Here is a 15,516-nt window from a genome sequence, read left to right on the forward strand (position 1 = left end):
TTATTCAATTACTACAAATATCTTATCTTGGCTCTTTTAATTTTTATCTTTTTGGTATGGCCCCCCTTATCAGAAAAAATTTTTGAATGTGAACTCCTATTTTTACTTTGTCATTGTTAATGTGTACTTCTTGCTTTAATGGGAACTCCTACATGTCCTTTTAAGGGACAGCAGTCACAAGTCTCCTGAACCCCTCTGATTGTAGATCATGATCCTTAAATGAAACATCCAGCAGCCTGAATTTGGTGTGAAGGCCAGACCAAGTTCAAAATACTTATAATATTTTTAGATAACTGTATAAAGACATATATAGATCTTCCAGGCATCTGTGATCCAGGTGAGCAGCTGGAAGATGGCAGATGGTGAGAAGAGGGGCCCCCCTCCATTTATGCAGTGTGGAAGCATCACTTGACAATAAAACAATATGAATAGGGTTATTAACCAGAATTCTTCTGTGGATATATGCTGCTTTATATAGATCTAAATACAATGATATACACATATACATATACATACACATATACATATACATATACATATACATATACATATACATATACATATACATATACATGACTAGAAAGAGCTGTTATGTACTTGTGTGTGTGGATTTGTAGTCTAGCATCATTTTTCAACAACAAAGCCTAATGTTAACAATGATTTTACCTTTTTATTTTATTTTAGAAGGCTTACATCAAATCTACAACCTTGGAAAGTTGTAAACATGTAAAGTAATGTGATAGGAAAAATATTTAAGGTATTTTTTTGTGTGGCTGGCAGAAGAATCAGCCGTACAAGCCAATTTAACGTGCCACCGAGTGGGTTATTAGACCGCTGGGAAAATGACTTGATTTCACTTGCTTCTGCCGGCTCAGCTGCTGTCTTAATAATCCCTGTTCTGGCCCTGAAATTTCTAATTCAATCGAATTTGGACTCCTAAAATACCTGAAAGCATGGAAATGAGTAATAGAACTTTTATTTTTTAAGTTTAGAACATTAGCAATGTTGAAACTGTTGAATGACTTTTTTCAAACAGGTTTATGCTTATACAATGGAGCTCATTGTATAAGAACTTAAACCACAGAAGATACAGTTCTTGTTTTTAAAATAATTGTGAACAGGAATTTTTTGTATAAGTCTTAGCCTTGCCATCTCTTCTAAAACATTAAAATTGGTCATTTTTATTTAAAAGTATATTACTGTTTAGCAGGTATCCTGTTACTGAATTATACTCATTTGAATTTCACCAAATCCATTTACATCTATTTTGACTATAGAGACAAAAATAATGAACATGTACAGAGTGGTCATAATACTAGGACCTAAGCAATTATTTTCTTCACTATTTTATATACTTATAAAATCTTAATATTAGTGGATTAGTTAAGATTAGTTTTTCTTGTGACCATTTGAGTAGCTCTTGAGAACTGTGTTTTTATGTTTTTCTTTTTTATCACCTTCGCCTATTTCACGCACTCACCCCAACCCCAACCCCTCCCCAGTGGTAACAAACAATCACTTCTCAACATCTGTAAGTCTTGCTGTTCTGTTCACTTTGGTTTGGTTTGTTTTTAGATACCAATTGTAATTGAAATCATATGATATTTGTCTTTCTCTGCCTGGCTTGTTTCACTTAGTGTTAAACTCTCTAGGTCCAACCATGTTGTCACAAATAGTAGGATTTCTTTCTTTTTATGGCTCAGTAATACCCTTTGCATATATGCACCACATCTTTATTGATTCATCTATTGAAGGACACTTGCATTGCTCTGTGTCTTGGCTATTGTAAATAATGCACCAGTAAGCATAGGAGTGCAAATATCTTTTCAAATCATAGATTTTGATTTCTCCCAGTAAATTCCTAGACGTGTAATTACTTGGTTGTATAGTATTTCTATTTTTAGTTTCTTGTAGAACCTCCATCCTGCTTTCCATAGTGGCTGCACCAAATTACATTCCCACCCACAGTGTAGGAGGGCTCCCTTTTCTCCACAGCCTGGCCAACACTTGTTATTTCTTATCTTTTGGATGGTGGCCACTGACTGGTGGGAGATGCTGTCTCTGTGGTCTGGATTTGCACTTCCCTGAAAATAGTGATGTGGAGCATTCTTTTCATGTGCCTGTTAGCCATCTGTACTGGCTTTTTTGGAAAAATGTCTATTTGGGTCCTCTGCCCATTTTTAAATTGGGTTATTTGTTCTTTTGGTGTTGAGCCATATGCATTCTTTATATATTTTGGATGTTAGCCCCTTATTGGATGTATCATTTTCAAATATATTCTCCCATACCATAGTTTGCCTTTTTGTTTTGTTGATGGTTTCTTTTGCTGTACAGAAGCTTTTTAGTTTGATGTAGTCCCACTTATTTATTTTTGCTTTTGTCTTCCTTGATCAGGGATATGTATCCAGAAAAAAGTTACTCATACTTATATTTAAGTGATATTTGCTCATGTTTTCTTCTAAGAGTTTTATGATTTCATTTTTAGGTCTTTAATCCTTTTGAGTGTGGTATTAGGGAGAATCAGGGACCATAATAGCCCCAGCTTGGTCCTTTCTCAGAAATCCTTTGGCTGGCTATTCAGGGTCTTTTGTGGTTCCATACAAATTTTAGGATTATTTTCTCTAGTTCACTGAAATATGCCATTGATATTTTAACAGGGATTGCCTTGAATCTGTAAATTGCTTTCAGCAGGAGGGTGATTTTAACAATATTAATTCTACCTACCATTGAACATGGGACAGATTTCCATTTGTGTCTTTAATTTCTCTCATGGTGTCTATGGTTTTCATAGTACAGGTCTTTCACCTCCTTGGTTCGGTTCATTCCTAGATATTTTATTCTTTTTGATGAAATTTTAAAATTGTTTTTCTAATTTCTTATCTGCTAGTTTGTTGTTAGTATAAGATGACAACAGGTTTCTGTACATTGATTTTTGTATCCTGAAACTTTGCTGAATCCATTAATCAGTTCTAATAAATATTGTTCTTTTTCTTGTTCCTTTAGTTGTGAGGTCAGATCGGTTTTCTGAGGCTGTTCTGTTTCGTGAGGTTCGTTGTCCAGTAGTCTATGTACTACCCTCTTAGAGCCTCTTCTGTTGCACCCACATATTTTGCACCATTGTGTTCCTGCTTTCATTTGTTTCCATGTATTATTTGATTGCTCGCTGATCCATTGATTATTTAAAAGCCTGTTGTTTAGCCTCCATGTGTTTTTGGGTTATTTTTTGGTTTTCTTCATGTAATTACTTTCTAGTTTCATACCACTGTGGTCTGAAATGTGGTTTGAGAACTGTGTTGCTTACTGGGGTTTGGTTATACCTTGAAAAAAGAAAATATCAGCTATCACTTTGCATGTGATTTTGAAATACTTTGTTTGGTATTTAGAACAACCGTGTAAGGAAATCGGTGCTATCCCCATTTTACAAGCACAGTCTCAGAAATTCAGATTTGTCCATTTACATGTGTGTGACTGAATGATACTTAATAGCAAATATATCAGAGACCATAGTCTGGGCTCTTCCTTCATCATGCTCGACATTTTAGTTACACTCTCATTTTCAAGATAAATTCAGGTATCTTGTTTTGATATCTTTGGAATCTTGACAGCTTTTAGTCAAAATAAATTTTAAGATGTATTAGTTAGCAATATGATTTTTAAATAAAGTACCCTTTTAAAAAAATTTAGCTTATTACTTCATCAGTCATATTGAATATGAATGCCAGGTACTCTGATGGTCTAGGAGTCTCCTCTGCTAGACTGAACTCCCAACACCTGGTGTAAAGGTGTGATCTTGGGTGTTAGTAACTATAAGAAGGGAGGGAAACATTTGTTGAGCCACGGCTGCTTGAATGCTTTGGTTTTTCTTAATGGAGCTTTGAACACTCCTAGACCTTTCCATCCAGAAAGGGAGCAAAGAATAATGAAAGAGGCCCTTGAGGCGTCAGCCGATCGGCATTGGATCGGTGGCCCCTGCTTGTGAAAGGAAGACGTTGCTTCTCTATTAAATGGCATGTTTTCCTACTGGAAAACAAGGCTGCTTTGTCCAGTTTGCTATTGACCGATTCCGAAGTAAATGTTAAAGGTATTAAAGTATGTAAGATTTAGATTATCCAAATATTTTCATAACATATCTAAAGCTTTACATATTAAATCTTGTATTTGGATAAAATATAACCTACATGCTACTTTTCAGAAAACTGTGACAGCCAGAAAAATAAAGTGTATCAGATTCCTTGTGTAATAAGCTAACTTTTGGATGACTGTAAAATTTCTAGCTCCATTTTATGTCTTAAGAGAAAACAGCGCTTATTTAATTTGCAAAGAGAGTTCATAGAATTAGAAATCAACCATGTATTTTCTTAATCGGCAGTAAAATGTGATACTGGTCTCCTAATAGCATGTGGAATTCTTTTACCATTGTACATTTTGGATAAAAATATACAGAAATAATAATCTCTTTTGTAATTACTCGAGTGAAAAGGAGATGCTTTGTAAGATAAGGATTTTCTTCTTGAATGAACAAAGGTCCTCTGAAATGTGTGGATTCTCTGTTAGCTATAGCATATATAATTTTTCAGTCAGTTACATTATGTTATGCTGCTCTAGACCATTCCAAATGGCTTTAAAGACATCATTTACTAGATGTATGTCAGCATATATAGAAGACTTTGTAACCCAATGGAAAATTATGTATTTAGATAAAAACTAGTATAGAGTCTGACACAAATATCAAACAGCCAGTCTGTCTCTTTCTCTTTGTTACATTTTTTTGAAGGAGAAAAGTATGTAATTTATTTTTAATTCAAGCTATAAAGTTATCTGAAGTTGAATCTGTAAAGTATATCAGTACATAATAATTTTGTATTTCTTTAGAGGCAGCAGCCATCTTTCCAATAGCATTGTTAAAAAAAATTTTTTTTAAGCCCAAAAGACCTCTCAAGTTTGAGCTCTCCTAAGAATTGGATTCTTAGAAAAGTGCAGCTTAGTACTAACCACATCTGATTATTTTGTTCATTTTTTTTTTTCTGTGTGCATCAGGAAAACTATCTGCTTTAAGGACATGTCTGGCACTCCAGATTAAAATGCTTTTTCTATTTCAAGTAAATCGAACTAGCCAATATGGTGTATTTATACATCAGAGCTAGGATTACAATGGCGGCATTCATTTTTAAGACTGTCTTATTCCTTGGTGATTTAGCACTGCTGTAAGGCGATCGAAGGAGTGGGCTTTGGAGGGAGAACTGCATTTCAGTCCTGTCTCTAATACTTGGCTGACTACGACCTTGGTCGTTAGTTTTGGTAATAACCTTTTAGATATAATATGTATGTCCATTTTAGGAGAGAGAGTATCTCACCATGGTCTTCATCTGCTCTTTACAGATCAGTGCACTGTCACCAGGACGTACCTGTTCCTTCACAAGTTCTGGTTCTTCAGTGCTGCCTACTATTTTGGTAACTGGGCCTTTCTTGGGGTAAGTTCATGTATCCTGGGGATGATTTGGTCCTCAGTGGTCCATCCGTACCACAGTAATTCTATTGGATTTTAAGTTCATTACTTTCTGAGTGATTTTAGATTTGATAATAACATACAGCTTATTCAAATTTGCAGGTCTTCTTGATTGGATTAATTGTATCCTGTTGTAAAGGGAAGAAGTCAGTGATTGAAGGAGTGGATGATGATGATTCAGACATAAGTGATGACGAGCCCTCTGTCTATTCCATTTGACAGTGTTCTTAAAGGTTTTGTGAAGCTGAATATCTGTTAATGCATTTTTTAAAAAGTGTTTAACTTAGGAAGAACTGACTAGCTTTCATCAAAAATGGGAGCATGGCTATTAAAAAAACTATATTTTCATGTTTTCTGACATTACATTATTGTATCATAGATTAACATTTTACATTGCTGTAATAATACTATGTAAATACAAAACTACCAGCTTTGTGAGGGAATGTTGGTGAAAATTTTTTTCTCTAGTGTATAATATGAATTGATTAAAAATCTTCCAAAATTAATATTCCAATCTTTGTCGCTTTTTAAAAACATAATAAATCACTTGTTTCTGTGCCTTTGGGTCTCCAGAGTAATGTGCAATTTTAAATTGTCTATATCTGATTGTCTGAAAATAATATTCGCAATACAGCTGATGAATGCGTGACACCAGCAGGGTGTCTGAGAATCCAACTCAGTTCTGACAGAGAGAGACCAGACTCCCGGGGTTAAGGATTCTGTCCTGTAAGGCTGCCTTCCACGCCCCACTAGAGGTGCCAACTGCAAGCCCTCCAAATTCCCGTGCTTCTGACCAATCAGCTATGAATTTGGAGTTCCCACAACCTCCCCCTTAGATTCTGTTTATTTGCTAGAGTGGCTCACAGATCTCAGGAAAACACGTTTACCAATTTAATAATGGAGACAAGTTAACAGCCGATGAAGGGATACAGAGGGCAAGTCCCAAATAAAGGAGCTTTTGTCCTGGTGGAGCTTGGGGCCAGGCATGTGGATGCATTCTGGTTCCCCAAGCCTGGAAGTTCAGAGAAGCAGGGTGCAGGAGAGAGAGATACTCTTCCCAGGGGTTTTTGTGAGGGCTTTATTGCAGAGCTAAATCCTTGGCCATTTTCTGACCCAGCCTCCAGCCCCCGCCCTTGGGAGGATCCAAAGGTCTCATTAACATGACAAGACTCCCATTTCACCTTTAAGGCTCTGGAGTGTTTTCAGGAACTGTGGTTGAAGACCAGGTAGACCTGGGATATATATGTTTAGTCATCTGAATGACCAGGTTTATATTTCTTACAACTCATATAGCACCTGTAAAAGAGAAGTTACGACTTTAAATTGGAACATGCTAAAAATTGAACTCATTTTTCTGGGCATACCAAGTCTCCTCCTGTATTCACTTGTGACAGATGGCGTCAGCATTTACCTGATTGCCAAAACCAAATGTCAGGCAGGAGTCCTTACCTCCTGTGTATACCTAACTCAGCAGCCAATCAAGGCACCTCTTAACTATCTTTCCATTTGTCCCTTCTCCATTCATAACTGCCACTCACTGCAGTGTAGACTGAACTGTCACCCCCACTCCAATTCTTTTGGTGAAATCCTAACCCCCTGTTTACCTGAAAATGTGATTATGTTGTAGATAGGGCCTTTAAGAGGTAATGATAAAACAGGGCCCGGAAGTGGGGTCCTGATAAGACTAATGCCCTTCTGAGGTGCTTATTGTCAGGCACGTGGATACACAGAGAAAAGACCAGGTGAGGACATGGTGGGCAGGAAGCCATCCTCAAGCCAAGGAGAGAGGCCTCGGGAGCTCAGCCCTGTCAGCACCTTGATCTTGGACTTCTAGCCCCAGAACTGTGAGAACACAGATTTCTGTTGCTTGAGCCACTCAGTTTGTGGTACTAGAGCAGCCTGAGGAGAATACACACTGATTCTGGAACTTCCTCACTGGGCTTTATGCCAAGTCCCGATTCCTTTCGATTTTTCCTCAACAATGAAAATACAAGTCAAGACGTTTCATATCTTTGCTGTGAAACGCTTTCAGTTATTGTAGAATTAAACCCATTACTGGTTCTTTGTTGTATAAAGCCTTTCCTGTGTGCTGCTTCCCTGACTATCCAGCTTTCCCTGACTTCCTCACACTGTTCATATGAGCCAAGCTAACACGTCCCACCACTTCCCAAACGGCTCTGACTTCTCATATCCCCGCTCTGTGTTGAACGGTTCCTTCTGCCTGTGATGCCCTTTTTGTCCGTCTCCTAGAAATCCTTATTGTTCAAATCTCAATGTTACTTCCTCAGGGAACCTTCCCCTACGTCTCCTAGACACACGGCGGGGCTGTCTTTCCCTTACACGTGGCACCCTGTGCAGTGTGTGGTGTTTGATTGCTTTCATGTCTGCCTCCTCTGGACAGCAAGCCCTTCAACACATCTCTGTTTTTTAACTTCATTCCTGGTGCCTAGAACAGCTCTGTGCACACAGAAAGCTCTCAGTTGACAGGTGAATTTGCTAGTAAGAAACTTTACGTCTGTGTACATGGTTTAAGCTTATACAAACTGCATTTAGATTAAGGGAAGTATATATTTAGCCTGTTTTTAAGATTGATTTTACTACCTAGACATGTCATATTTGTCTTGAATATGATGTGTACATTCCATTACTTAATGGGAATTTTTTTTTCTGTCAGATCAACCTCTCAGCTTTTCATTTTGCTGGTTGTATATATTTTTTTCTAACCAAGTTTTTCTTTTTGTTTTTTCCCTCCCAGTCATATGGAATGACTAGATTTTCATGAAGCTGATTTCAGTGCTGTGACTTCCACTAATGAAGAACATACTTCCTTTGAAGTTCTCCGCAAGTGCCTAATTTAGAGATGATCCTGAGTAATGGCTTTCTAAAAGATCAAGACCCCATGTTCCACGCACACTTCAGACAAGTGCATGCTCACCCCGCCATGCAACAAGGTCCTGTGAAACGAGCACCCTTGGAACTGGCTTCTGTCTTAGTGCTGCTGAACCAAGGGAATGAAAATGCATGTGGTGTTTTTTAAAAAAAGAAAAAGGAGCTCCAGGAAAACAAATAGTGTAAGAAAAGAATGTTTTCAGAGAATACGACTGAGCTCTTCAGTGAATTCTGCATACACAGTTACAGTGATACACTAATTTAGAATTAATCCTTAGAGCACGGTAGACACTGATTAAAGCACAGAATGTAAATATCTACATGGACAATATAAAAAGACAGTTGATAAAAATTGGAAGATTGAAGGAGGGGGTGAAGAAGACCTAAGGGGAATGGGTATTAGTACCCTTACTTTGTGGGGAAAGGTAATGAGCATAGTAAAGTCAAGAAGGTAAAGGTGACCGATAGACCATCAAAAATAATCATACAACAATGTTGGGAGATGGGGAGCAAAGGGAAGCAAAAAACTCAAGCAACTGAGATGCCCTTTTATCATAGGAAGTCAGTAGATACTCTAAATAGATAGAAATAGCAATATATGAAAGTGTAACAAAGAAAAAAGATCAGGTAATTAAAGAAGAAATTTTATCAGAAGATAAAAAATTCATGGCAATTATACATAAACATATCTTCAAATTTCCTGGCAGCCAAGACAAAAAGGAGATGATGGATGACGAAGTTTTTACAGCTGATAAAAGAAAGCACTCAAATTTGCCTGAAGATACTTTTTCTGGCACTAAAATTTAGAAGGAAGTTACACTGAAAGCTTCTATATAAAGAATGTTAACAATGGAAAAATGTCTCTAAAATTTAAGTAGGAAGGCACATGAAGGAGATGGAATTTGGGATCTCCTCGAGGAAATCTTGTTGGGTCCCAAAGTCTCAAAATTAATAATTTTTTTGTGTGTATATCATTTATTCATTCTACTCAGCACATATCCAAGTTCCTACTTATCCCAGGCATTGGATGGCAGCTAGTGATTTTCTAGTATTGAAGAAGATAGTCCCCATCCTTTCAGAACTTGACCTAGGAATCTATAGCTGAGTGACCATGGCAGCAACTGGACCTTATCGGTACCTACTAAGATTGTAGGTGTCTGATGTCATGAATACACTTTAAAAAAATCAGTTTATCAAGTTAAAGTTACAATGGAAGATAATTTCAGTAACTGGAACGCCCACATCTCCATCAACACATCCTCTCTCACATCATGATCATGAGCCTACTTGAGCATGGCCTTAAAGTGTTGTAATATGGGCAGCTGTGAGGGGCATTGCAGGCATTTGGTGATACTTAATTACAGACCCACCTTTCTTCAGCACAGACCACCTTGAAAGTGACCGTATGGCTCAAGTTCCCCAGACTGGGTTGTGTTGCCCTGGACATACTCCTAGGCACATACCCACTGTGTTTAACTCAATTCCAGTTGTTGGTTTAACTCAATTCCAGTTTAGCAGATTTGTACATTTAGATTATGATACACTCTGTTCTGGGAATATTTTTCCACACCCACGTTTTTGATTTAATAAGTTTTATTGAGGGCTATCAGATATCCCTAGTTAGCAAATTCTTGGGAAGCACTTCTAGAACCACCCATAATCTTCAACTGTGATTTCACAGGGAAAGTGAAAACTTCCAGAACAAAGCCAAGAGGCAAATACTAAGTCATAATTTAGGGATAACATGTCTGTGGAGAACTAAACAGCCCATGTGGTCAGGTGTATGCAGCCTTCCGCGTCATTCCCCCATTGAGTCATACCTACTTCAGCTCTGCTGAAGTTACCGGATGGCACTCAAATCAAGGTTGAGCTCTTGGACAAGTGTACTGTCTGTACAAACACATTTTTGATCGATAGAGGAGCAGGCCACAAAGTCAACACCTGAAGAAACGCGAGGGCACCTGGAGCTGTCTCACTTCCATATCAAGAGCCAGGGCATTTGCAAGCCTGGACAATGTGTCTGAAAAAAAAATTTTTTTTTTATTTGTACAAAGTTCATTCAGTGACTATCCAACTAGTAGCTACCACATGCCAGAAACTGTACTGGACCTTAATTCTATTCTGTAATGAAAAGCTCCATCTAATTCGATAATGTCTCGCCGGTTCCAGTCCTACTTTCTTTTATATTTATCTGAAGCTTTTTAAAGGCCTTGTGTGTGTGTGTGAATAGTATACATGCACAAAAAAAAAAAACAACTGATGGAAGACCAGTCTGCCCAGTAAAAGAATAAGGAAAATGTAAGTTTGTTCATGGTGTATGCAATAACTCAAATGTTGACAAAACCGTAATCAAGGCTGAAGACTTCTGTAATTCAGAGATTTAGGGATTTGTTAACTCAATATTTGAGTGCCTACATGTATCAGAAATGGCAATCAACTGGGGACTCCTAAACAAAGCAGTGCCTGTGCTCAAAAGGGATTCAGAAGCCATCGGGCAAATAAATTTAAAAATAGAAAATTATAACATGCTATAAAAGAGGTACTACAAGATACAGTGAAGCTGAGTGGTGGCTTCTTAAGCTTAGGGAAAGTCTAAGACTCTTGAGATAAGCAAATGCTAACCCAATTACAGAAAATAAGTTGTCCAAGCAGAAAGAAGAACCTCGGTTCTGTTTCGTGAATCTACTGGTCTTAGATGGTGGCGAGGAATAAGGGCGGGGACAGTCCTGAAGGGGCTGCGAACGGGAAGCAGGGCTGTGCGAGAGGTGAGGCAGAGCAAGCGATCCACAAACAGAACAGGGCCTGTCTTCGCACCACCATGTGGTACTCTGTAACCCAATGTCCCCCACAAAATTAGACTCAACCCTGGGAAAGAAAAAGGGAACCCCAAACTGGCATTAACGTTCAGCTCTCCAAGTAGAATGAGAAACAAATCCAATTGTTACATACAGAAATTATATTTCATGTATGAATTTGCAAAATCATATTGTCCCCTGCCAAAGCTAAGAACACTTGTTACAAGACCAGTAAACATCGTGATTGTGCTGCCACTTAATTGTTCTGTAAATTCCACTAGGGGAATAGAGAAAACAGTCTCATGTCAACATTGTGTGAGTAAAACCTCTTTGAATTGTACCCACCATTTCAGTGTTTTGATGATTCCAGGGGTTGGCAAACTTTTTCTACAAAGGCCAGATAGCAGATATTTTAGGCTTTGCAGGGCCACGCAAGGACTCTGCCATATATATTTACATGCACACTAGCTGTAGTTTGCCAGTCCTGAATTACTCCACTGATTATTTTGCTTACGGTAGTTTCACTAAACAAGGGTTAGCAAAAGACATAAGAAAATATAAAATGACAGAGGATACTGTTAACCTATATGAAAAAGAACTGTTTTCAAATGCTTTTAGCCATGTTGTTTCATAGTTTTTAACGATTAAACTTTATTCCGGTTTAAGGATCATACAACTTTGTAAAAGGATTGAAACAATTTAGAAATTGTGTCTGACCAAGACAGTTGAAGCAGTGGTTTCCAGAATTCATTTTGCCTGAGATCTGTTTGTCCCATATCATATGGAGCCCAGTGAGAGAAATGGTGGTCAAAATGATTTTGAAGGTATCTTCTGCTTCTAATATTTGTGTCTTATTTCTCTCTTTTGGTCATAGAGAATTATAAATGTGAAAATTATGGGGACTAGTGGTTTTTCTCTCTCTGTCAGTTTCCTTATTGGTAGAACTGGAACAATAATACTATCTCCTTCATAGTATTATTGGAGGCACTGAATTAGTATAAAGTACTTACTCTTGTGCCTGTTAGATAGTAAACTCTCAATGTTTAATAGCTACTATTGTTGTTATTTCTAAGATGCCTGCCTTTATTTCATCATACTTTTTAGTCATCAAGGCTCCAAACAGCTTATATTTGAGAAATATTCTTGTACCTCAACCTCTAGGTTAAGTACCTAGTAGATTCAAAGAGAAGTGTTTAATCATATTATGTGAACTCAGAATGTAAGAAACCTTAGAGAGTCAATATTTTTTTGAGACTAAAGAAAACTTTTGTAATGTAAATCATCACTATTAAGATATATTTTTTTTCTTGTTTGGAGATGTTACTTTCTTCAAATTATTTCAAAACTCCAAATAATGAAATGCAAGAATAAAACATCCCAATTATTTCAAGCACAGGAGCAGCGAGCTGTGGTCACAGTGCCGCCTGCCAAGTGCAGGCCATTGTCCCACTGTCCTCGGCTCTCTTGCTGGGTGGCTTTGAAAAGACTGTACTATAGTCTTCATCTTCCAGGTTTTTATTTTTCTGTTAAACATACAAAGGAAACAATTTTTCTTGAGTTCCTCATGGGAACACAGTGAATTCAAAAGTGAACATTCTTAAAGCTCTTTTTTTCTTTATGAGTGATTAAAATATTGTCCAAGTACCGTCAAGGCAGAGTACAAAAGCAAAGTAAAATCAAATGAAACATTTGCTGTCACTTTAGAGGCCGGAATTTGCTTTTATTACATAAACTTCTGTTTCTTCACCTCACACCCCCACCAAGCTTGCATCTGTCCACAGTGCGGTAGGAGTAGAAAGAGAAGATGGACCTGGGTCAGAATGCAATATGCGTTTCTTGGTAGCGGGTTAATTCAGGCAAGTATTTTGCTTCTATAAGCCCATTTCTTCATCTGTACATGGGCTCCCATTACCTATTGAGTTATCAAAGAATTCACAGCGCCCAGAACATAGCAGGTACTCAGTCAGTATTACTTAGGACTACTGTATGCATCTATAGCCTTAGGGACGCACAGGATTTTAAACCTAAAATGAATTTGAATGCTTTCAAGTGAGGCATATATTCTTCTGTTGGCCACACCCCCAAACCCATAATAGCACTATGCTATTATATAAGCTCCAAAAGGCCTTCGAATTTGGCATTGGGCTCTGGGTTTTGGGTTCTGTTCCTGGAGTTCAAGTGGATAAGCTACCCAAAGAGGCAGTAAAACTCAAAGCACAGATTTCTTTCCCATTCATTGAATAACATTTGCTATGAGCTGACTGTGAACAGAAGTGAAGAGCTACAAAGACGTATAAAGCATAGACCCTGACCGAGGAGCTTTTGCATTCAACTATTTTTCCTGAAAGTCGGAATCAAAATGACATAGTTAGTATATTAGAACCAGGGCAAATAAGTGTGGCAAAATTTTAAGGCCTGTGAATAAAAATACAATACATAAAATTTCTATTTTACCTTTAACTCTTCTCAGTCTTAATCCTTTCTTCTTTCTCTTAAGGCTTAAAAACCCTAATTTTTTATCCATGCTACGTCAGGTGACCGTTCTCAGTGTGAACACAGTTCCACATTGCCAAAGATGAACAACCCCTAGGAACCTTTCTCAGCACAGAAGCCATCTGTTATCTCAACCTCCTATTTAGCTGTTGAAGTAATTTCCTAGAGGGTTTTGTGCTTCTTGCAAATCTATCTTTTTCTTCCCTTTGATTTGTCAGAAAAAGAAACTTCAACTATGGAGGCTCCACATTTCCCAGCATGACTCTATTTTTCCACTCGGTGAAAGGAATTCCTCACCTTTTCTAAGTCAGTCAACTCTCTTTCTCCTGAATTTTTTAATAGCTATTGCAAATGTTTGCCTCGATCCACATTGCTTATATATAAAACGGCCATACTTCTGACATACCTTAGAACAGTATTGAAAAATGCATCTGAACAACTCAACACATTTCAAACCTTGATATGAATTTGTCCCTCTACCATAAATTTTTACATTTTTGAAGTAATGAAATCCAAACAAAAAACAGGGTTTTTTCTCACTATATAAAAATCACAGCAACTACAAAGTTATACTTCTTGTTCGGAGTCTCCTTTTGAAATATGGAAATACCATGTAAGACAAGCACTTTTACAATCATTAAAGAAAGGAAAAATAATTGTAATCTATAGAAATTTCCGAGGACCCTGAGAAGGAGAGCGAGGCCACAGGGATGTCCTGGCTGTAACCTCAGAACCCCATCAGAGGGCTTTCCAGTTTTGCCAGTGCTGTTTACACAACCAGCCTGGGAACCTGGCTAACTTTTAGCAAGGGCAGTGAGTGACCGTGCCTTGTCACTCTCCCCACACCTGGTTTTTGCTTAACCCTCTATCATAGATTACCATCTTTTTTATTCCCCACCTGTTCTCAGCACCTTACCCCCTACCTTTTGTTTGCTGCAGGTCAGCAATCTTGTTTGACCCCCCCACCCCCACCCCCTCCTCCTTTGCACCTTGACTTTCCTGGAATAGCCCCCACCAAAGGCCACCAACCTGGAAGTATGGATGTGGAGTATGACAGACCCTGGGTTTGCATTCGGTACCTAATGTGACACCTGGCTTTTAAGCAGGCATTCAGTGAAAGGTAGTTGCTGTTGTTTCACCCGCTGGTATTCCTACACACTGAACTAGATCTGCTCAACCACCTCTCTGTCCTAGTAGTTGGAATGATGGAATTGATTTCAGCCATCCACATTCCCCCACCCCTCTGGATAAAATCATCGCTGTTGGGGATGTTTAGGCATTTAGGCACTGCAGATGTTTTCTGTGACAATAAACATTTGCAAATGTTTCAAGAGTTATGTAATTTTTGAGAATGTAGGGACTTTAGTTAGGCTTCTCTTGTTCAACTTTCAATCAACAGATACTGAGTAGGTAATGGGTAATGTCATTGTGGCTGTGTTAACATTTCAAGATAAATCTACATTTTCAGCAACATTCCTGTGATATTTTTTGTCTGAGAGCAGCAATTACTTTAAGGAGTCACAGTGACTTAGCAAATACAAAGTTCTTTCAATTAGAAACATGTTGTGAACTTTCACTGTGTGCCAGACTCCAGGCGATGCTGAGATTATAAAGACAAATATATCCTGCAAGACAAAATCCTTTCACACCTTTGAAGAAGTCACATATCATCAATTGGGGCTCACTCAGGAGCTCTCAGAAAAGACAGATCTTACGACTCTAGATGACAGAGGGTGTGAGGCCGATGATATCTGTAGCCCTCATCACCATGGCTTCTGTCCACTTCTGATGGGTGGTTATAGACATTGTTTCCAAAATTCTTTAACATCTTCT

At 38.0% G+C, this 15,516-nt stretch overlaps 1 protein-coding gene across 1 annotated transcript in view; it reads left to right on the plus strand.

Moving 5' to 3' along the window:
• LMBRD1 (LMBR1 domain containing 1) overlaps nt 1-6,012 on the plus strand; it is a 100,802-nt gene extending 94,790 nt beyond the window's left edge. Inside the window, exons 15-16 of the mRNA XM_037012588.2 lie at nt 5,380-5,471; nt 5,609-6,012. Coding sequence (XP_036868483.2) covers nt 5,380-5,471; nt 5,609-5,725 — 209 coding nt within the window. The 3' untranslated portion in view covers nt 5,726-6,012. The remainder of the gene's footprint in view (nt 1-5,379; nt 5,472-5,608) is intronic.
• The last annotated feature ends 9,504 nt before the right edge of the window (nt 6,013-15,516 follow it).

Source organism: Manis javanica, chromosome 16 (genome assembly GCF_040802235.1).
Source record: "Manis javanica isolate MJ-LG chromosome 16, MJ_LKY, whole genome shotgun sequence".
NCBI lineage: Eukaryota > Metazoa > Chordata > Mammalia > Pholidota > Manidae > Manis > Manis javanica.